Here is a 17,927-nt window from a genome sequence, read left to right as displayed (position 1 = left end):
TAGAAGAAAACGTTGACTAATTATCTCATTCCAGCCGCCAAAGTATTGAAAGAATAGAGCGGGTCAGTAGCAGTAAGCGGTTAAGGGTGTTAAATAAACTACCCACGGACTCGCACAGCCTAGGAATGCTGGGCGGTGTAACAAGGTTGTTGATGCCACAAGCCTGCGGTGGGCAGCAGGCAGTCGGCCAAACCCACGGCCCCGCTCCTCTGAAGGCTGCCTGCTGAACTGGGGCTGGTTTCCCTTAAGCCTCCCGGGAGCCCGGGTCTTGGCAGGCGTCGTCAGGAGAATTCTTCGCCCTAATTATCCGCGGAGGAAGACGCGCCTCTCCCGAACACCGCTAGGCAACACTCACCGCGGCAGCCTCCAGATTACTTCCCTCCGCGGGTGTGGGACTCCGTTTAAGCAACTCACACTTACAGTAGATTCTCACTGGCGAGGCTGCGAGCAGCCGAGGGAGGGGGAGCCGGGAGGAGGAGGAGGAGGAGGGAGGAGGGTGGTAGGCGCAGAGCGGGAGGCCGAGGAGACGCCAGAGCTCCAGACTCAGCAGGAGCGCGCTGTGGCGGTGCAGTTCCGAGCTCGCCAGCCTGGCCGCGCACACACAGCCTCCTCCCGGAGCCGCGGGATCCTCCGGGCTCCGGGCTCCGGGCCGCCGCTGCAGCCGGTCCCTCCCTCGTCAGTGCTCAGCCCGCAGCTATTTCCTTCTGCTGGCGTCTTTGAACTCTCTGGATCTTTTCCTCCGCTCGCCTTGCTTGTCTTTCCCCGACCCTGTTTTTTTCCCCCAACTCCTCTTCCTATCTCCTTAGCCACCCTGCTATTTTCTCCTCTTTTTATCGAGAATTTCTTCTTAAGATGACTTGTTTTCCTCACCTTCGTCCATTTCAGCCCTGAAGACTGAAAAGGAGCTTTTATCTCCCCTCCCCTCCCTTCAGTGGCATTTCAAAGACCTCCATCCTTAAAAGTCTATAAAGAGGCACAGAACGGGACGCGGGACCTTCTCGACACCCTCGAGTCCAGTCCCGAACTGCACTGTCCGCCGTCACTAGTATTTCATTTAACCCCAGTGGAGAGGACGGTGTGGGGCTCCGGAAGCAAACTTCAGCCGTACAAAAAGCCCCGCGGTCCCCGCACTGGGGCGAACCGCGGGCCCGAAGGTGAAGGAGCCTACGGGGAACGGGGAGGAACCGCGAGCCTCTCTCGCCCCCTCCGCAAGGCGAGAGCCGTGGACTGAGCGGCGCGGGACAGCGGCGGCGGAGGCGGCGAGGACAAGATGCGGGGCTCGGGGCCCCGGGGTGCGGGACGCCTGCGGCTCCCCAGCACCCCTGCGTCCCTGGCCGGCTGCTCCTCCGCACCTCGCAGGGCGCCCCTCTGGACCTGCCTTCTCCTGTGCGCCGCGCTCCGGACCCTCCTGGCCAGCCCCAGCAACGAAGGTAAAGCCGTGGGGGTGGGGACCGCTGCGACCCGGGGCGGAGGGGCGAGGCGGGGCCTGGCCGCGCGGGTCCTGGCGAGCTGGACGTGGCCGCCGAGACCGAAATCGCACCCCTCTTCCGTAACTACCATGGGTCGTCCGCTCTCGCTAGCCTTTTCCCTTCGGTTCTCGGCCGTCTCCACTCGCATTGTTTGACTTTAGCCGCGGAGCGCTCGGCGCGGAACCTGGCTGTGGACCTAGGCTGACTGGGGGGGCTGGGAAGTTGGAAGCCAGGAGGATAGAAGGCTTCGAGACCCGCGCCGGGAGGCTGGGTGCGGCTGGGTCCCACTTGAAGCGTGTGGGGAAGTGGCATTTCGGGCTTTAAGGAGTGGGAACTGTTTGAAGCGCAGTGACGGGGATCTCGGGAGCGGTGGGGCTTTTAGAAACCGTTATTTGGGGCTGGGGCTGGGGAAGGTGGTGGGGGTGGCTGGGTGCTTTTATTTTGGGGTAAAGTGCCTTCTGGGAGCTGTTATTTAGGGCATCGCCAGCTGCTATTCTAGGGTGGGTGGTAAGAGCTTTTATTTCTCGCCGGAGGGGGGATGGAGAAAGACGGACAGCGCCTCACACTGTGGGGGTGTGCCGCACTTTGGGGGTCGTATGATCACCCAGACGAAATGGAAGTCTGGAAGGTGGGATGCCGCGGGAGGCGGAGGGTTCGGGGAAGGGGAGTGTCGCCGCCTTGCCCCCGGAGAGGAGGGCGGACAGGGGAGCGGCACCTGCGCCGCTCTCTTGGCTCCCGGATCTGGGCTCAAGCCTCTCCGCTCCCCCCCCCCGGCCTCCGGGTCAGCTCCGCCACACTCACTGTTCTCCCGCGCCCGGACCGCGCAGCCAGCCAAGGTTGGGGCAGCATCTTAGATCCCATGTGGGTTACGAGAAGATGGGGTCTGGGTGGTCAGCTCCATCACGAAAACATCAAAAACCTTCCCACCTTGGCGGGAAGGTTGGGGTTTCGATTTGGAGCCCCGGATGCCTCGAGTGAAGCACAGAACCTTAAAAATTTTCTTCCACTCGTGGGGCAGGGGACGCGGGACCGGAAAGATGAAGCAGCAGCGGCGGAGTCTGTGTGTCCTCGTGACTTGCACGGGTTGTGTGTTGGCTGTAGGGGAAGGGGCTGAGCTGGTCTCGGAGCGCTGCCAGCTCCCTAGGAACCGTGAGAAAAACAGGAAGGATCAATACTCCTCTCCCCACCCCGTGAGCTTCTGTCTTTACCCTCCAAATTTGTTTTTAAAAATCTGATTTAGGGGTTATATGTAGCTCGATCTATCTCTCCATCTATCTATCCGCCTACCTACACATCTGCTTACCTGCCTACAATACCCCATGCTTAACACAAGCAGTCTGCATTTTTAACCTCCCTGGTAAAGTTGAAAAAGTGTTTTCTGAAGTCGTGTCCTTTTTTTAGTATGTTAGAAGTCCGGAGAATTATGACAGGGTTAGGAGTCCTTTTATGAACTGTCTTACTCTATTGAAAGGGGCAACCCGGTTTGGATTTAAAGAGTAATAGTAATATTTTATTCTTTCGTGTGTTCCCGTTATGTTTCTTTCTTCTTTTTTTTTCTCCTAGGTATTATGAGGGAAAGGGCATATGCAGAGGTGTAAAGGAGTAGTGGCTCTTGGTTAAGAGAAAGGGAAGAAATGAAGTCTCAGGGAGGGTGGCGCTAAATGGGAATAAGGGTCCAGACTGAAGAGAGAAGAGGCAAAAGGAAATGGAGGGAAGCAGGGAAGTAGAATAGGTCTCCTGTGGTGTTGTAAGAGGACCTGGAGTCTTGAAGACTGGCTGACATCACGGACTTAATACCCACAGGTTGTGCTGTCCTTACCCAGCGAGTGGAACAGTAAAACTTGGGCTTCAGTGAGATGGGGATTGCAGGGGTCTAACCAACAGTGAGTGGTACTTTACCAGCCAGTGTTCTGAAGACAGTAGAAATAAAAGCATGTCTGTTGCTTGGGGCACATTTTGTAACTACACTATATTACATAATAATATGTTATGTAATAAATAAAATGTTACAATTTTACATATATATATGTGTATATGTATGTATTTGTATATTTCATCTGCTTCATCCCTTCTCTGCCCAACAGTTTTGTTAGTGTTATGCCAGACTTTTTATTAATATGTTCTTTTTGTTTCTCCATGATGCTGCTATGCTAATCAAAGAACAAGAATATAAGATATTTATAACAGCAATTTATTTATTTAAATATTCAGATTGGAGTTTTCAAGTTTGCTTTGGATTGTTTCTGAAAGAACTTTGAAAGAAAGATTTTACGTATGCACTGACGCCTTTAAAAACTTGTTCTATACGTTGCTTTCTGCGACCTATAGATGCTTTGTGACTTCTCAGACTGTAGTGTACATATCCATTATATATGTGTATGTTATGAATGCTCCCGTTATGTGACGAAAAAAATTTCAAGTCAGGTAGAAATAAATGGAAGTTTACTTTTATAATTGGTACTCCAGTCATGTTTAAAATTTAAGTTTGGTTGACATAAATAAGCAAAATTGAACAGAAAAAGTCAAATTTATATCTAGAATCTTGGACTGATATGAAATAAATGTTAAAATATAATGGGTAATAGAAATAAGAGGAAAATTTACTCTTTAGCTTGAACTCTAGGATAAGGTAAATATATCTTTAGTTGTCTTACTACACGTGTTAGGCATGAATACATATGGAAGAAACCTTTGAGCTACAGTATAATACACAAGAGTTTTATTGTAGAATAATGCAGAGGCATATAGAAGGCAAAACATTTCTCTAAGATTGATCAGGCAGGACAAATATTAGCAAGTGTATCAACAAGTGAAAAATTTAATAGATTTAGTAAGTAAAGGAAGCCTGTCCACTGTTATGAATATTGGAGGTGGCCCTGAACTTTTTCAGTAACTGCCACTTTTTGCTGTTGGGAGATATATTTGTAAACAAGCATTATTTGACAAGTGCTTTTCGCAGCAGGGATTCTTGGCCAATTACTGCTGAACAGCTCTGCATTGAAAATGATTCACCCACAGTGAATCAAGCTTAATTCATTGAAGCTCCAGTTAGTAATGTCCCAGTAAAGTGCTTCTGACAGTTGTCAGCAGTTTGTATTTGAAAAGTCCAGTTTCTTGTCTCTGAATGTTTTGTATGTTTGAGGAAGTGGGATGGAGGGACTCTGAGGGAGAAAAAAAAACACCACATGAGGGGAAAAATTGAGGAGGGGTGCTGAACTGTTTGAAAAACAATCATAAAATTGTAGATGCTTTCAATGGAAATAAAGAAAAGGAAGAAAGTTTGTTTTAGGGTTTTTTCTTGGTTTATAATAGGACCAGGCCCATAAAACGATTGGACGACATAATAGATTTGTAAAACTAAATGGCTTTGTTGTGTGGCCTTGTCATCCGGTTGTAATTCACTTCCTTAGATAAAGAGGCAGGACCCCACAGAAAAACCACAGTAAAATTATTCCCTCACCAGGATGCTACTGAAGGAAAAAAGAGAGCCATTACCCCTGTTTGAATCATAGATTGTTGGAACTAGAAAGGCACCATGTAGAGTTTTGGCTTTTTGCTTTATAAACCTTGAATAGGGAGCAGAAGGTTGGGTCTTGAAATTTTAAGCCTTTTTTTGAGGTAGACAAAGATCTTCTTGGGTGTCAGGGTGACATGTAAGAGGATTTCATATCCTCATATAAGGCGGGGAAAGGGTTGAACAATTTCAGCAATTCTAATGGTTGTTTTCCTTTGATTGAAACTATTTTTATTATAATATTGTCATTTGTAAATATTATTAGTTCTTTATCTAAGTCCATATAGGATATAGATGGTATGGGAAGAGGATTCTTTTTTTTTTTTTTTTATGCTTAGAAACGTGTTAGTTGCCATTATTTATATTATGAACATTCTGCTTTACAAAATGTGATCCTTTGACATTTTCTACATGAAATATCAAAATGAGATGATATAGCTATTTATAGACAAAACAATCCCAAAACATTTGATTAAACATTAGACTTTATTCATTGTTGCTACTGCAGAGAAAATGTCAGTGCTTTAGTTATTTTCACTACACTTTGGTTGATTGACTTGACCACTTGAATCTCCTTTGTTTGGTGTGCTTTTTTTTAAGTATTGCTTGAGTGACCAATTTATTTCTCTTTCATTTTTTTTTTTACCTTTGACTGTAAAAATAGGATATGATGTACATGATTGTATTAACTAACAATAGTTATTTTTCCTTTTATGAGTCAAATATTCTTTTTTTAAAAAATGTGTTCTTAATAACTTAAAGAAAAAACGGCTGTAAAAATTGATTAGTCTTTATACTTTATTTTTTCAATTTAAATTAGCAGATATATTTTATTTTATTAACGAATAAGTTGAACTTAAGTTAGCAAAGATATGTTATCATTCAAAGATGATTATGATATTTTTAATAATCTTAAAATACTTTTACTATAGTTTTCACGAAGCAACAAAATTAACTCAAGTTCCAATATTCAGCCTTGCTTGTAAATCATTAAAAATTGATTGCAGTATTTGTCCTTTTGTTTTCTTTCCAGAAACAGTGATATTAACTATAAAAGCAATATGAGAGCTAAAAAGGTAAATTGTTACAATAGAGATTCAGTGATTCTTGCTGTTCTAGTATCTCTGGCGGGTAGGTATTTATCTATAGAGAATAGTTCCTACTGGTATGCTTTACTGGGTAAATGCATATTTAGTTATTTAATCAAAATATATATAATCAGTTGGATAGGTAGTGATTTCTTCAAAGGTGTTATCCTAATCTATTGTATACATAAGATTCCTAATGGTATTTTTAATTGACATTAAAAAATGTATCATATATTCTATCACAGACTAAATGGTACACTTATGTTTCTATAAATGTGTAAAAAGGTTACTAAAAAATAATTTTATTTTTTTAAATAAATAGATTTAATAAATAAGTAAATAAATAGATTTAGAAGTTCATATTTTTACAAAAAGTTTAATAAAATGTAACTTTCAAATAATAAACAAAATAAATTTATTCAGTAAGATATATTTAATATAGGAATGAATAACTGGAGATTCTCTGATCTGTTCATAACATTTTTGAAAGTATTATTATATAGGAATTAGAAAACTGGAAGATTTGATAGTTATTCACTGTGAAAATCTTAACTGAATTGTTGGTTCTATTGAAAATGTTATATCAAAATGTAAATGACCTATTTTTAAGTATTTGTTTTTTAACTTCCAAAATAGCATGAATACTTAGGGGGTCTCCATTTATCATAGCTTTACTGTTCCTGTTTTAGTTTTGGACTCTCTAGACGTTTGTTTGTTCAGAATTAGTGAAATAGATTTTAAAGTGTTTGAACAAGACAGAAATTGACTTTTGAATAAGAAAAATGTTTTAAGGATTTTAAATCCAAATTTTGGACAACAGCTCATTTTTTTATAATACATTTTGGTAACATATACAAGGTGTTGTAATAGAGAACTTTCCACAGAAATAGTACGATCTGATGTCATAAATTGTACTGGAAATAGCTATTTATAAATCAAACTACAAACAGTGGTACAGGTATTCCTGAATATTAAAATTCAGTTGGAATTTACATTTTTCTTTTGACACTGGAGTTTCATGTGTATAGGTTTTGTTCATTTCCCTCATTCTAATCACATAAAATAAGAAAAGGTTTTAATTTAAAATTTATATTAAAACAGCAATAGAAAACACTTAATTGAATGATTTAAAACATAATTCTAGTCAATGAATCTCATGAGAAATAGAGATTTTAAAATTCCCTTTTAACTTACTTCATTATCATCTTAAAAATTTCTTAGCCTGTATAATGTAATTGTAAAGCAAAAAGTAAATAAAAAGAAATACTGCAAGGTACATAAGTACTGTCTGGTGAAACAGGATTTATGATCTTTCATTTTTTTCTAAAAGTTCAAGTTTGTCGTCTAGTATCTCTAATGAGAATTCCATGTGTTGCAAAGCTATAAAATAAAACTAATTTAGTAAGTGCACTACTTGGAGTTTTTGAAAACTCTGTGGCTTAGCATGATGACTTTTATTACCAGCTGCCATTTTTTGTTGGTAAAATTTTAATGATTTTTTTAATCTTTAGCAATTTAAAGAAAACATAGAGAGACCTTTCTGTCATTTAAAACATGCTCAAAAATCCTTTTTAAAAATATGTGTGACTTGTGTTTTTAAGATCTCAATGACAAGCTTTATTCTAGGTTTTTTTTTGTTTTTTTTTTTTACTGTAGATTCCACAACCTTAGTCTCTGATCAGTTTGTATGGTACTTTATTAATATCATCTAAACTATTTCTTAAACTCTTAGAATATACAAAATTTCATTGATCAGAAGTTGACCCTCGGTCATGCATTCCAGTGATTCAATGTCCATGGCTTTATTCCTGTGCATTTATTAAGCAGAGTGCAGGAACTTGGTCTGATAATTGTGGTTTGTGCACATGGATTACCTATGGGGTATGTGGTAAGACTGTGGTGAAGCTTTTCAAAAGAAAGGTAGGGAGGGATGTCAAGATGGTATCACTATGAGCTTGATATTAATAAAAGTACTTGGGCTTTATTTTTTATAACACTAAAAAAGACCATAGTTGCATGCACACACACACACAGACACACAAATATACATTCTATTTTGACATTTGTTTTACTGACTCTGAAGATATAAACCCCAGCCTCATGGAAAAAAGAAATAACTTTGGTTCATTTTATTTCATTCATTTATTTCTCTTTTATTTCTCTGTAAGTTCCACAGTTTTGTTGAGTCATTTCAAATACTTGTGGCATTAAACACCCCACAGATGAAATAATTGGGATTAAAGTGTCTGTGATGATTCTAATTCTGTTACAGTTGCTGGACGGTTGCCCAGGCTGTCTTCTTCATCCATCACACACATCTTTGGTTCTAACTAACTGGGCTCCTAACTTTGTTAAGTAAATGATCTTGTTTTTTTAAAAAAAAAAAAAAAAGAGAAAAATCAAAGAGCCAAAACTGGAGGGTTGAAATGTTTTGCATATGCTTTGTGAGAAAATGTTCCTACTTGGAAACATGTTTCCGGCTAAGTATTGGAAGATTTAGAGAAAATACAGTCTGTTCTTTCACTGAGATGGGTAGTGTCTTTTATCTTCTATGATAATTTCACACTCTTATTTTCATCTGTCACATCTCCTTTTTCCCTTTCCCACTCTCTTTCTCTTTATCTCATTTTCCTCCTTTCTTTTTTTCTCTCTCCCTCTTTCCTTCCCTCCTCCCCTGTCAGATACTCCATTTATGCAAAGTCAGAGCAAAATAAGGGAGTATTAGCTCATCCATGCCTGTGAGTTCTAATACCTACAAGGAAGTAGGGGTGATCAGACAATATAGTCTTCTGTTAAATAAATCATGGGACACAGTCGTTAATGTTAAAGAGTAGATTGTAGCAAACCAAGCTGTGTATTTTTTACAGGATTCTTAAGTCAGAAGTACAGGAGTTTAGGTTATCGGTCAGTTTTGTGCTACTGCTACAGTCTATGGGGTTGCAAAGAGTTGGACATGACTAAGCAACTAAAACACACACACACACATACACATACACACAGCTCACTAATTTATTTTGCACCGACTGCCTCTTCCTATTCCAAGACGCTTGTTAATGTCTTTTCTGTGGAAAGACAAACTCAGCAGGTAGACTGGGCTGGCACCAGTTCAGCACAGCAGTCCACAGCAGGCCCTCTCTATGAGCCAAGTTGTAGCTTTTACCCAGAGCCTTGGCCTGTGTGCTGACTGGACAGGTGCGGCCACTGCCCCATGTTTTGGAAGATGACAGAGGTCTTGCTTCTCTCTCTCAGTGTAGTGATGCTGCCATGAAGTCTCCTAAAGGAGGAACAACCAGCCTTCTGAGAAAAGAGGAAAATACTTGGGAACTGCTGTGTCTGAAGGATTTTAAACATCATATTTGATTTTTCTGGAAGTAGGGGTGGAAGTAGAAACAAAAGAACCATTTAATGTTGCACGTTTTCAGTCACCTTTTTTTTTTAATTCATTTTATTCAAGCCTGAAAAAATGAAGCAGAGAAAGGATTAAATGGCATGGAATTACAGAAAAATAAAGGAAAAGATAAAACAAAACCAAACTTCTGGCTTTGAAATCCAAAAAGAAACTAGTTTTGTTTTGAGATTGTGTTTTTTTGTATTTTGTTTGTTGCTTTGGTTTTTTTTTGGTCCCCCCTCATCTCCATCATTTACCATCTAAATTCGGTGGACACTTATTTTGTTATTATTATCAATTTGTTTTAGTCTCAGTTCATTTATCTGCAGTATGATACTGCTTCACATAATTGTTGTGGAGAGTTGACAGTGATAATTTTCTAATTGGTGAGCAGTACATATGTGCAAGTTGTGGGAATGTGGCTGGTTAGAATGCTGCAGAGTCCGTATATGTTAATGCTTTTCTTGCCAGGTAAGCGGTAGAATATAGGGAACATCTGGAGCAGCAGTTTAGTGGATTTAAGTTTATACTATATGAGGAATCATCCTTAAGGAAAGGAGTACAAAAAATGTTAGTTCTGCAAGTGTAGCAGAAATATGGACTTAATGAATACTTTGCTGGTCTCTCAGTGACATGGAAGTGACCCATGTCATTGAGGGCCCTGTAACTTAATTTTAATGAACTTTTCAGTAACTACTTCTCACCAGGTAGTACAAAATGGGAACATGTGAAGACCATGAAACAAGCCCTACTATGTATGAGTGAGTGTTCTTGAATCATCCATGTCAGATTCCACATACTAAAAATTAAATGTTAACCCTTAATTTTCACTTGTGAAAATAATGTGCAGAGTATGTATGTTGCTTAGTAAAATTCCTAGAGTAAAACAGGTATACAACAAATGTTAGTCCCTTTGGTTTCCCCACTCCTAAATGTGAGCTATTTAAGACAAGTTTTCAGGATCTCAGATTAGTGTCTTCCTTGCATTGGAATGGAATCTGGGACAGGAAAACAATCTAGTAAAAGGAACAGCATATGCAAATTTTCCATAGAGCTAAAAATCAGTCACATGCTGTTGTCCTAATTTTCAGCTGGTTTGCTAATTATTTAATATTGAATACTGGGGTTTGGTTAGGAAGTAAAGCAAAAATCATCAGTTCAAAGATCATGGTTGTAAATGTTGTCTTTTACCTGATTATTCCTCAAGGAGAGGTCAGTTTTTTTTTTTTTTTAACATTTCTTCTTTTTAAAATTTTAAACTTATTTATTTTTAATTGAAGGATAAATGCTCTACAGAATTCTGTTAGTTTCTGCCAAACATCAACATGTTTCTCACTAGCCACAGACGTATCAAGAGATATCTTCAAATGTTTAGATATTTACTACTAGCATAAAAACTTAATAGTATTTAATATAATATATAATGTATATTTTAAGTGACCTTTACGATGCTATGAAAGTGGGTAATTGAGAGAATTAAATACTTAAAAGTTTCCTGAAACATGTCTGACACTATAGTTTGCCACCTCTATTTTGGTTTGAAATATATAATTTTCTGATCTGTTTGATTATACTCAGAGTTTAAAATACTACTTGAAAACACTACCTTTCACATTTTCATAAAGGTTTTACTACAATTTTGTGAAGACTTATCTTTTTTATATAGGTAACATAAGCAGATTTAAGAAAGTTTAGGATGCATTTTGGAAAGTTTAGGATGTATTTTGATCTCCTTGTGAAATGTATATGTGTATCTGCATGCATGAGTATACCCACCTATATAAAATAATTATAGTTAATGTTACTGATATACCACATACCATTGTTTTTTTTTTTTTTAGCTGTTCTCCCACTGTGCCTCTCGTTTTTTTTTTAATTTAATTTTATTTAACTTTACAATATTGTATTGGTTTTGCCATATATCAAAATGAATCTGTCACAGGTATACATGTGTTCCCCATCCTGAACCCTCCACCCTCCTCCCTCCCCATACCATCCCTCTGGGTCCTCCCAGTGCACCAGCCCCAAGCATCCAGTATTGTGCATCGAACCTGGACTGGTGACTCGTTTCATATCTGATATTACACATATTTCAATGCCATTCTCCCAAATCATCCCACCCTCTCCCTCTCCCACAGAATCCAAAAGACTGTTCTATAGCCTCAGATCAGATCAGATCAGATCAGTCGCTCAGTCGTGTCCGACTCTTTGCAACCCCATGAATCACAGCATGCCAGGCCTCCCTGTCCATCACCAACTCCCGGAGTTCATTCAAACTCACGTCCATCGAGTCAGTGATGCCATCCAGCCATCTCATCCTCTGTCGTCCCCTTCTCCTCCTGCGCCCAATCCCTCCCAGCATCAGAGTCTTTTCCAATGAGTCAACTCTTCGCATGAGGTGGCCAAAGTAGTGGAGTTTCAACTTTAGCATCATTCCTTCCAAAGAAATGCCAGGGCTGATCTCCTTCAGAATGGACTGGTTGGATCTCCTTGCAGTCCAAGGGACTCTCAAGAGTCTTCTCCAACACCACAGTTCAAAAGCATCAATTCTTTGGTGCTCAGCCTTCTTCACAGCCCAACTCTCGGAAATATGTATTATATTATTATTATTATTCCTATTGTACACATGAGGAACCTGAAACAGGGAACAGTTAAATAACTTGCCCAAGGTTACAAATCCAAAAGTGGTAGAAAGAGATGCAGTAGAAAGAAAAGAGACATGAGTTTGATCCCTGGGTGGGGAAGATCCCTTGGAGGAAGGCATGGCAACCTACTCCAGAATTCTTGCCTGGAGAATCCCATGGACCGAGGAGCCTGGTGTCACAGAGTTGCACACAACTGAAGTGACTTAGCATGGTAGAAATCTGCATTCAAACCCAGATAATCCAACTCCAGTTCTGCTCTTGTCAACTCCTCTTAAAAAGGGGAGACTATTGACAATACCCAGTGACTCTTGCCCTCACCATCCAAATAATGGCCCATATCACAGACAGTGGGAAGTAGAGTAAAGGTTCATACAAAAATTCAAATGGAGTCCTGAGGCTGTTTGTTCACATGTTCAATCATCCTTCTCATTCCACCCCCTGCCCCCCATACCGCTGCCCCACTAAATACTTAATCTTGTCTTCAGACTCTTAAGCACTGATTGATTCCCATGTTGACATCTCCCCTCCATTGCCCACTAGCACAAGGTAAAGATCCCTTCCTCCACATTACCTCTTTTTTATTTTAGGCCACATATTTTTTAGTTTTTAAATTGTTTTCTCTTGCTTTCTTGTGTAAGCAGCCCAATTCTCAATCCCCGGCCCAGGCTACACTATAGACCTAACTCTGTATACCTGTAATCCCATTCAGAAACTCTCCCGACAACTTTTTTCCCTCCTTATATACATAGCAATATTAAATATTTTATAATTAGTTTTATATAGTTTATGTTATTAAAATGCTTTATAGTTTACAAAATGTGCTAACCTACCTCATTCCATGAGAATCTCATAAAAAATCCTGTAGGATAGATTAGATAAATCATTCCTATAAACAAAGGAACTGAAACAAGATAATTTGATCTAGTAAAAAATTAGAACCAATTTCAAAGCCAAAGTCTCATAACTGCAGAATTCAGCATTCCACTTTAAAAGGGAGTGGGGCAGGCTGGTTTAAGAGCATAAACTCTGGTATCTGGCTGAACCACTTAGAGCTGTGTGACCTTGAAAACCTAGAAAGCTGGAAAATCTCCTTGTGTCTACGTATTCTTTTCTGTATAATGGGAATACAAATAGAGTTGTAAAGATTAGGTTCATGTCAACAAAGTGTTGTATAAAAGTTCTGGTACACATCAAGCATTATATAAGCGTTAAATATTCCATGTGTTATTTAAAAAGCAGTGTGGGTTGGCATTCTGACATTTAGCAGGGTCTAATTTTCTATGTTAGTTAGTACTGTCTAATATTTATTGTAAATGGAAATACCACAAGAGAAGCACTTGATTTCAGTTCAGTTACTCTAGCAGCCCTTATTTACTCCTTGGGTAAAGCCTTCAGCATCTCTTCAGTGTCCTCAGGATAAAATCTAAAGTCCTTGAGCCTGAATTCACAGCTCTCAGTAACTTGTTCCTGGCCCACCTCTCCTGGCACTTCCCTGCAAGTCCTTGCACTCCAGGCTCCTGTGGGGGAGCCAGGCTCTCAGTGCAGTTGGGTGCCCAGTGGGAAACATTTTCTTCTCCAACCTAGGTAATCTTGGTCTTTATGCCTAATTGTAAATTATAAAGCATTCTTTATAATGATCCCTGGGTCAGGAAGATCACTTGGAGAAGGAAATGGCAACCTACTCGAGTATTCTTGCCTGGGAAAACCCATGGACAGAGAAGCCTGGGGGTCTACAGTCCAAGGGGTCTCAAACAGTAGGACAGGACTGACCAAGTAACACTTCACACTTTCACACAGGAAATAACTAGGATATTTCCAGTGGTCACTATCTCTTTATGTTGTAACCAAGGACTGTTTTTCTCCCTCTTTCTTATGACAAATTCTCAGAATTACTATGACTTGAGCCACAATCAACCAACATAAAAACAACTTTTTCTGCTTTAAGAATGACTTACCTTATCTCTAGAAAAATTGTTAATGTAAAACATCTGTTTCTTAATGATTTAAATTTCTGGGGAGGGGGTGAAATTTACTTTCATTTCTTTTAGAGTTCTTGGATAATTTAAACTGTCACTTTATGAAGCACTTTAGATTTTCAACTTGGTAGGAATTCTTAAGATTGCAGGGAAAGGAGTAGTAAAATGCATACCATCAACTATGTGAACTGAATAACTTGAAAAATAGATTTATAAAGAATAAGTTTTAAAATATAATGATGAATAGCTTTTTAAGTATAGCTTAGTTAATGTCTAGTTAGTGTGTTTAATTCTAACCAGGGTCTATTTAGGATATTTAATTATCTATCGCCCTTGAACATATTTTTTATTTACTCTAAAAATGCTAATAAATATATCAGAAGTGTCAATGGGTTAATACTGTATTCTACTGAGCTATAAATTATTTGAACTGAATTTTTCTTCTAGATGGTAGGGATAATAATGATAACTGCTCTGAAAACTATTACCACATAATCTCCTTTAATTCTCACAACAACCCCATGAGTTGGAAATTATTATTTCAGTTTACTTCGAGATTGGGTTGGGAAGAAGAAATTAAGTAAATTGCCTTGGGTCCTACAACAAATAAATTGATAGGAAATAAATCAAGTGTGTTTTATGTGGAAGCTCTTAGTTGCATCCACAATCTAGAGATTATATTTAGTTCAGTTCAGTTCAGTCACTATTCAGTTCAGTTCAGTGGTATCTGACTCTTGTGACCCCATGGACTGCAGCACGCCAGTCCTCCCTATCCATCACCAATTCCCGGAGTTTACTCTAACTCATGTCCATTATCAGTGATGCCATCCAAATTTCATCCTCTGTTGGCCCCTTTTCCTCCTGCCTTCAACCTTTACCAGCATCAGGGTCTTTTCCAATGAGTCAGCTCTTCACATCAGGTGGCCAAAGTATTGGAGTTTCAGCTTCAGCATCAGTCCTTCCAATGAGTATTCAGGATCGATTTCCTTTAGGAAGGACTGTTTGGATATCCAGCAGTCCAAGGGACTCTCAAGAGTCTTCTCCAACATCACAGTTCAAAAGCATCAATTCTTTGGTGCTCAGCTTTCTTTACAGTCCAACTCTCACATCCATACGTGACTACTGGAAAAACCATAGGCTTGACTAGATGGACCTTTGTTGGCAAAGTAATGTCTCTGCTTTTGAATATGCTGTCTAGGTTGGTCATAACTTTTCTTCCAAGGAGGAGGCATCTTTAAATTTCATGGCTGCTGTCACCATCTACAGTTATTTTGGAGTCCCCCCAAATAAAGTCTGTCACTGTTCCCCATCTATTTGCCATGAAGTGATGGTACCATATGCCATGATCTTAGTTTTCTGATGGAGAAGGAAACGTCAACTCACTCCAATGTTCTTGCCTGGAGAATCCCAGGGACGGGGAGCCTGGTGGGCTGCAGTCTATGGTGTAGCACAGAGTTGGACAGAACTGAAGCGACTTAGTAGTAGTAGTAGTAGTTTTCTGAATGTTGAGCTTTAAGCCAACTTTTTCACTTTCATCTTTCACTTTCATCAAGTGGCTCTTTAGTTCTTTTTTATCTGCCATAAGGGTAGTGTCATCTGCATATCTGAGGTTATTAATATTTCTCCCGGCGATCTTGATTCCAGCTTGTGCTTTATCCACACCAGTGTTTCTCATGATTACTGTGCCTATAAGTTAAATAAGCAGGGTGACAAAAAGCCTTGATATACTCCTTTTCCAATTTGGATCCAGTCTGTTGTTAAATGTCCAGTTCTAACTGTTGCTTCCGGACCTGCATATAGGTTTCTCAAGAGGCAGGTCAGGTGGTCTGGTATTCCCATCTCTTTCAGAATTTTCCATAGTTCGTTGTAGTCTATGCAATCAAAGGCTTTGGCATAGTCAATAAAGCAGAAGTAGATGTCCTTCTGGAACTCTCTTGCTTTTTCGATGAGCCAACGGATGTTGGAAATTTGATCTCTGGTTCCTATGCCTTTTCTATATCCAGCTTGAACATCTGGAATTTCAAGGTACACATACTGTTGAAGCCTGGCTTGGAGAATTTTGAGCATTACTTTACTAGCGTGTGAGATGAGTGCAATTGTGCAGTAGTTTGAGCATTCTTTGGCATTGAATTTCTGTAGGATTGCAAAGAAAACTGACCTTTTCCAGTCCTACGACCACTGCTGAATTTTCCAAATTTGCTGGCATGTTGAGTACAGTGCTTACACAGCATCATCTTTTAGGATTTGAAATAGCTCAGCTGGAATTCCATCACCACCACTATCTTTGTTCCTAGTGATAGTTCCTACAGCCCACTTGACTTGGCATTCCATGCTATCTGGCTCTAGATTTGTGATCACACCATTGTGTTTATTTAGGTTGTTAAGATCTTTTTTGTATAGTTCTGTGTATTCTTGCCACTTCTTCCTAATATCTTCTACTTCTATTCAGTTCAGTCTCTCAGTCGTGTCCGACTCTTTGCGACCCCATGAATTGCAGCACGCCAGGCCTCCTGGTCCATCACCAACTCCTGGAGTTCACCCAGACTCACTTCCATCGAGTCAGTGATGCCATCCAGCCATCTCATCCTCTGTCATCCCCTTTTCCTCCGGCCCCCAATCCCTCCCAGCATCAGACTCTTTTCCAATGAGTCAACTGTTCGCATGAGGTGGCCAAAGTCCTGGAGTTTCAGCTTTAGCATCATTCCTTCCAAAGAACACCCAGGGCTGATCTCCTTTAGAATGGCCTGGTTGGATCTCCTTGCAGTCCAACGGACTCTCAAGAGTCTTCTCCAACACAACAGTTCAAAAGCATCAGTTCTTCGGGGCTCAGCTCACAGTCCAACTCTCACATTCATACATGACCACTGGAAAAACCATAGCCTTGACTAGATGGACCTTTGTTGGCAAAGTAATGTGACTCCTTTTCAATATGCTATCTAGGTTGGTCATAACTTTTCTTCCAAGGAGTAAGCGTCTTTTAATTTCATGGCTGCAGTCACCATCTGAAGTGATTTTGGAGGCCCCCAAAATAAAGTCTGCCACTGTTTCCACTGTTTCCCCATCTATTTCCCATGAAGTGACGGGACCAGATGCCATGATCTTAGCTTTCTGAATGTTGAGCTTCAAGCCAACTTTTTCACTCACCTCTTTCACTTTCATCAAGAGGCTTTTTAGTTCCTCTTCACTTTCTGCCATAAGGGTGGTGTCATCTGCATATCTGCGGTTATTGATATTTCTCTCGGCAATCTTGATTCCAGCTTGTGCTTCGTCCAGCCCAGCATTTCTCATGATGTGCTCTGCATATAAGTTAAATAAGCAGGGTGACAAAAAAGCCTTGACATACTCCTTTTCCTATTTGGAACCAGTCTGTTGTACCATGTCCAGTTCTAACTGTTGCTTCCTGACCTGCATATAGGTTTCTCAAGAGGCAGGTCAGGTGGTCTGGTATTCCCATCTCTTGCAGAATTTTTCACAGTTTATTGTGATCCACACAGTCAAAGGCTTTGGCATAGTCACTAAATCAGAAATAGATGTTTTTCTGGAACTCTCTTGCTTTTTCCATGATTCAGCAGATGTTGACAATTTGATCTCTGGTTCCTCTGCCTTTTCTATAACCAGCTTGAACATCTGGAAGTTCATGGTTCACGTATTGCTGAAGCCTGGCTTGGAGAATTTTGAGCATTACTTTACTAGCGTGTGAGATGAGTGCCATTGTGCAGTAGTTTGAGCATTCTTTGGCATTGCCTTTCTTTGGGATTGGAATGAAAACTGACCTTTTCCAGTCCTGTGCCACTGCTGAGTTTTCCAAATTTGCTGGCATATTGAGTGCAGCACTTTCACAGCATCA

At 40.3% G+C, this 17,927-nt stretch overlaps 1 protein-coding gene across 3 annotated transcripts in view; it reads left to right on the top strand.

The window, feature by feature from the left end:
• The first annotated feature begins 1,256 nt into the window (after positions 1–1,256).
• The window catches only part of EPHA5 (EPH receptor A5), a 398,564-nt gene continuing 381,893 nt past the window's right edge, over positions 1,257–17,927 (top strand). For all 3 annotated transcript variants that reach the window (XM_010848896.1, XM_010848895.1, XM_010848897.1), the window contains exon 1: positions 1,257–1,430. In XM_010848896.1, the coding sequence (XP_010847198.1) occupies positions 1,271–1,430 (160 nt within the window). In that variant the 5' untranslated portion in view covers positions 1,257–1,270. The remainder of the gene's footprint in view (positions 1,431–17,927) is intronic.

This window comes from Bison bison, unplaced genomic scaffold (genome assembly GCF_000754665.1).
Source record: "Bison bison bison isolate TAMUID 2011002044 unplaced genomic scaffold, Bison_UMD1.0 scf7180017864279, whole genome shotgun sequence".
Taxonomy (NCBI): domain Eukaryota; kingdom Metazoa; phylum Chordata; class Mammalia; order Artiodactyla; family Bovidae; genus Bison; species Bison bison.
This window is presented reverse-complemented; position numbering and strand designations above follow the sequence as displayed.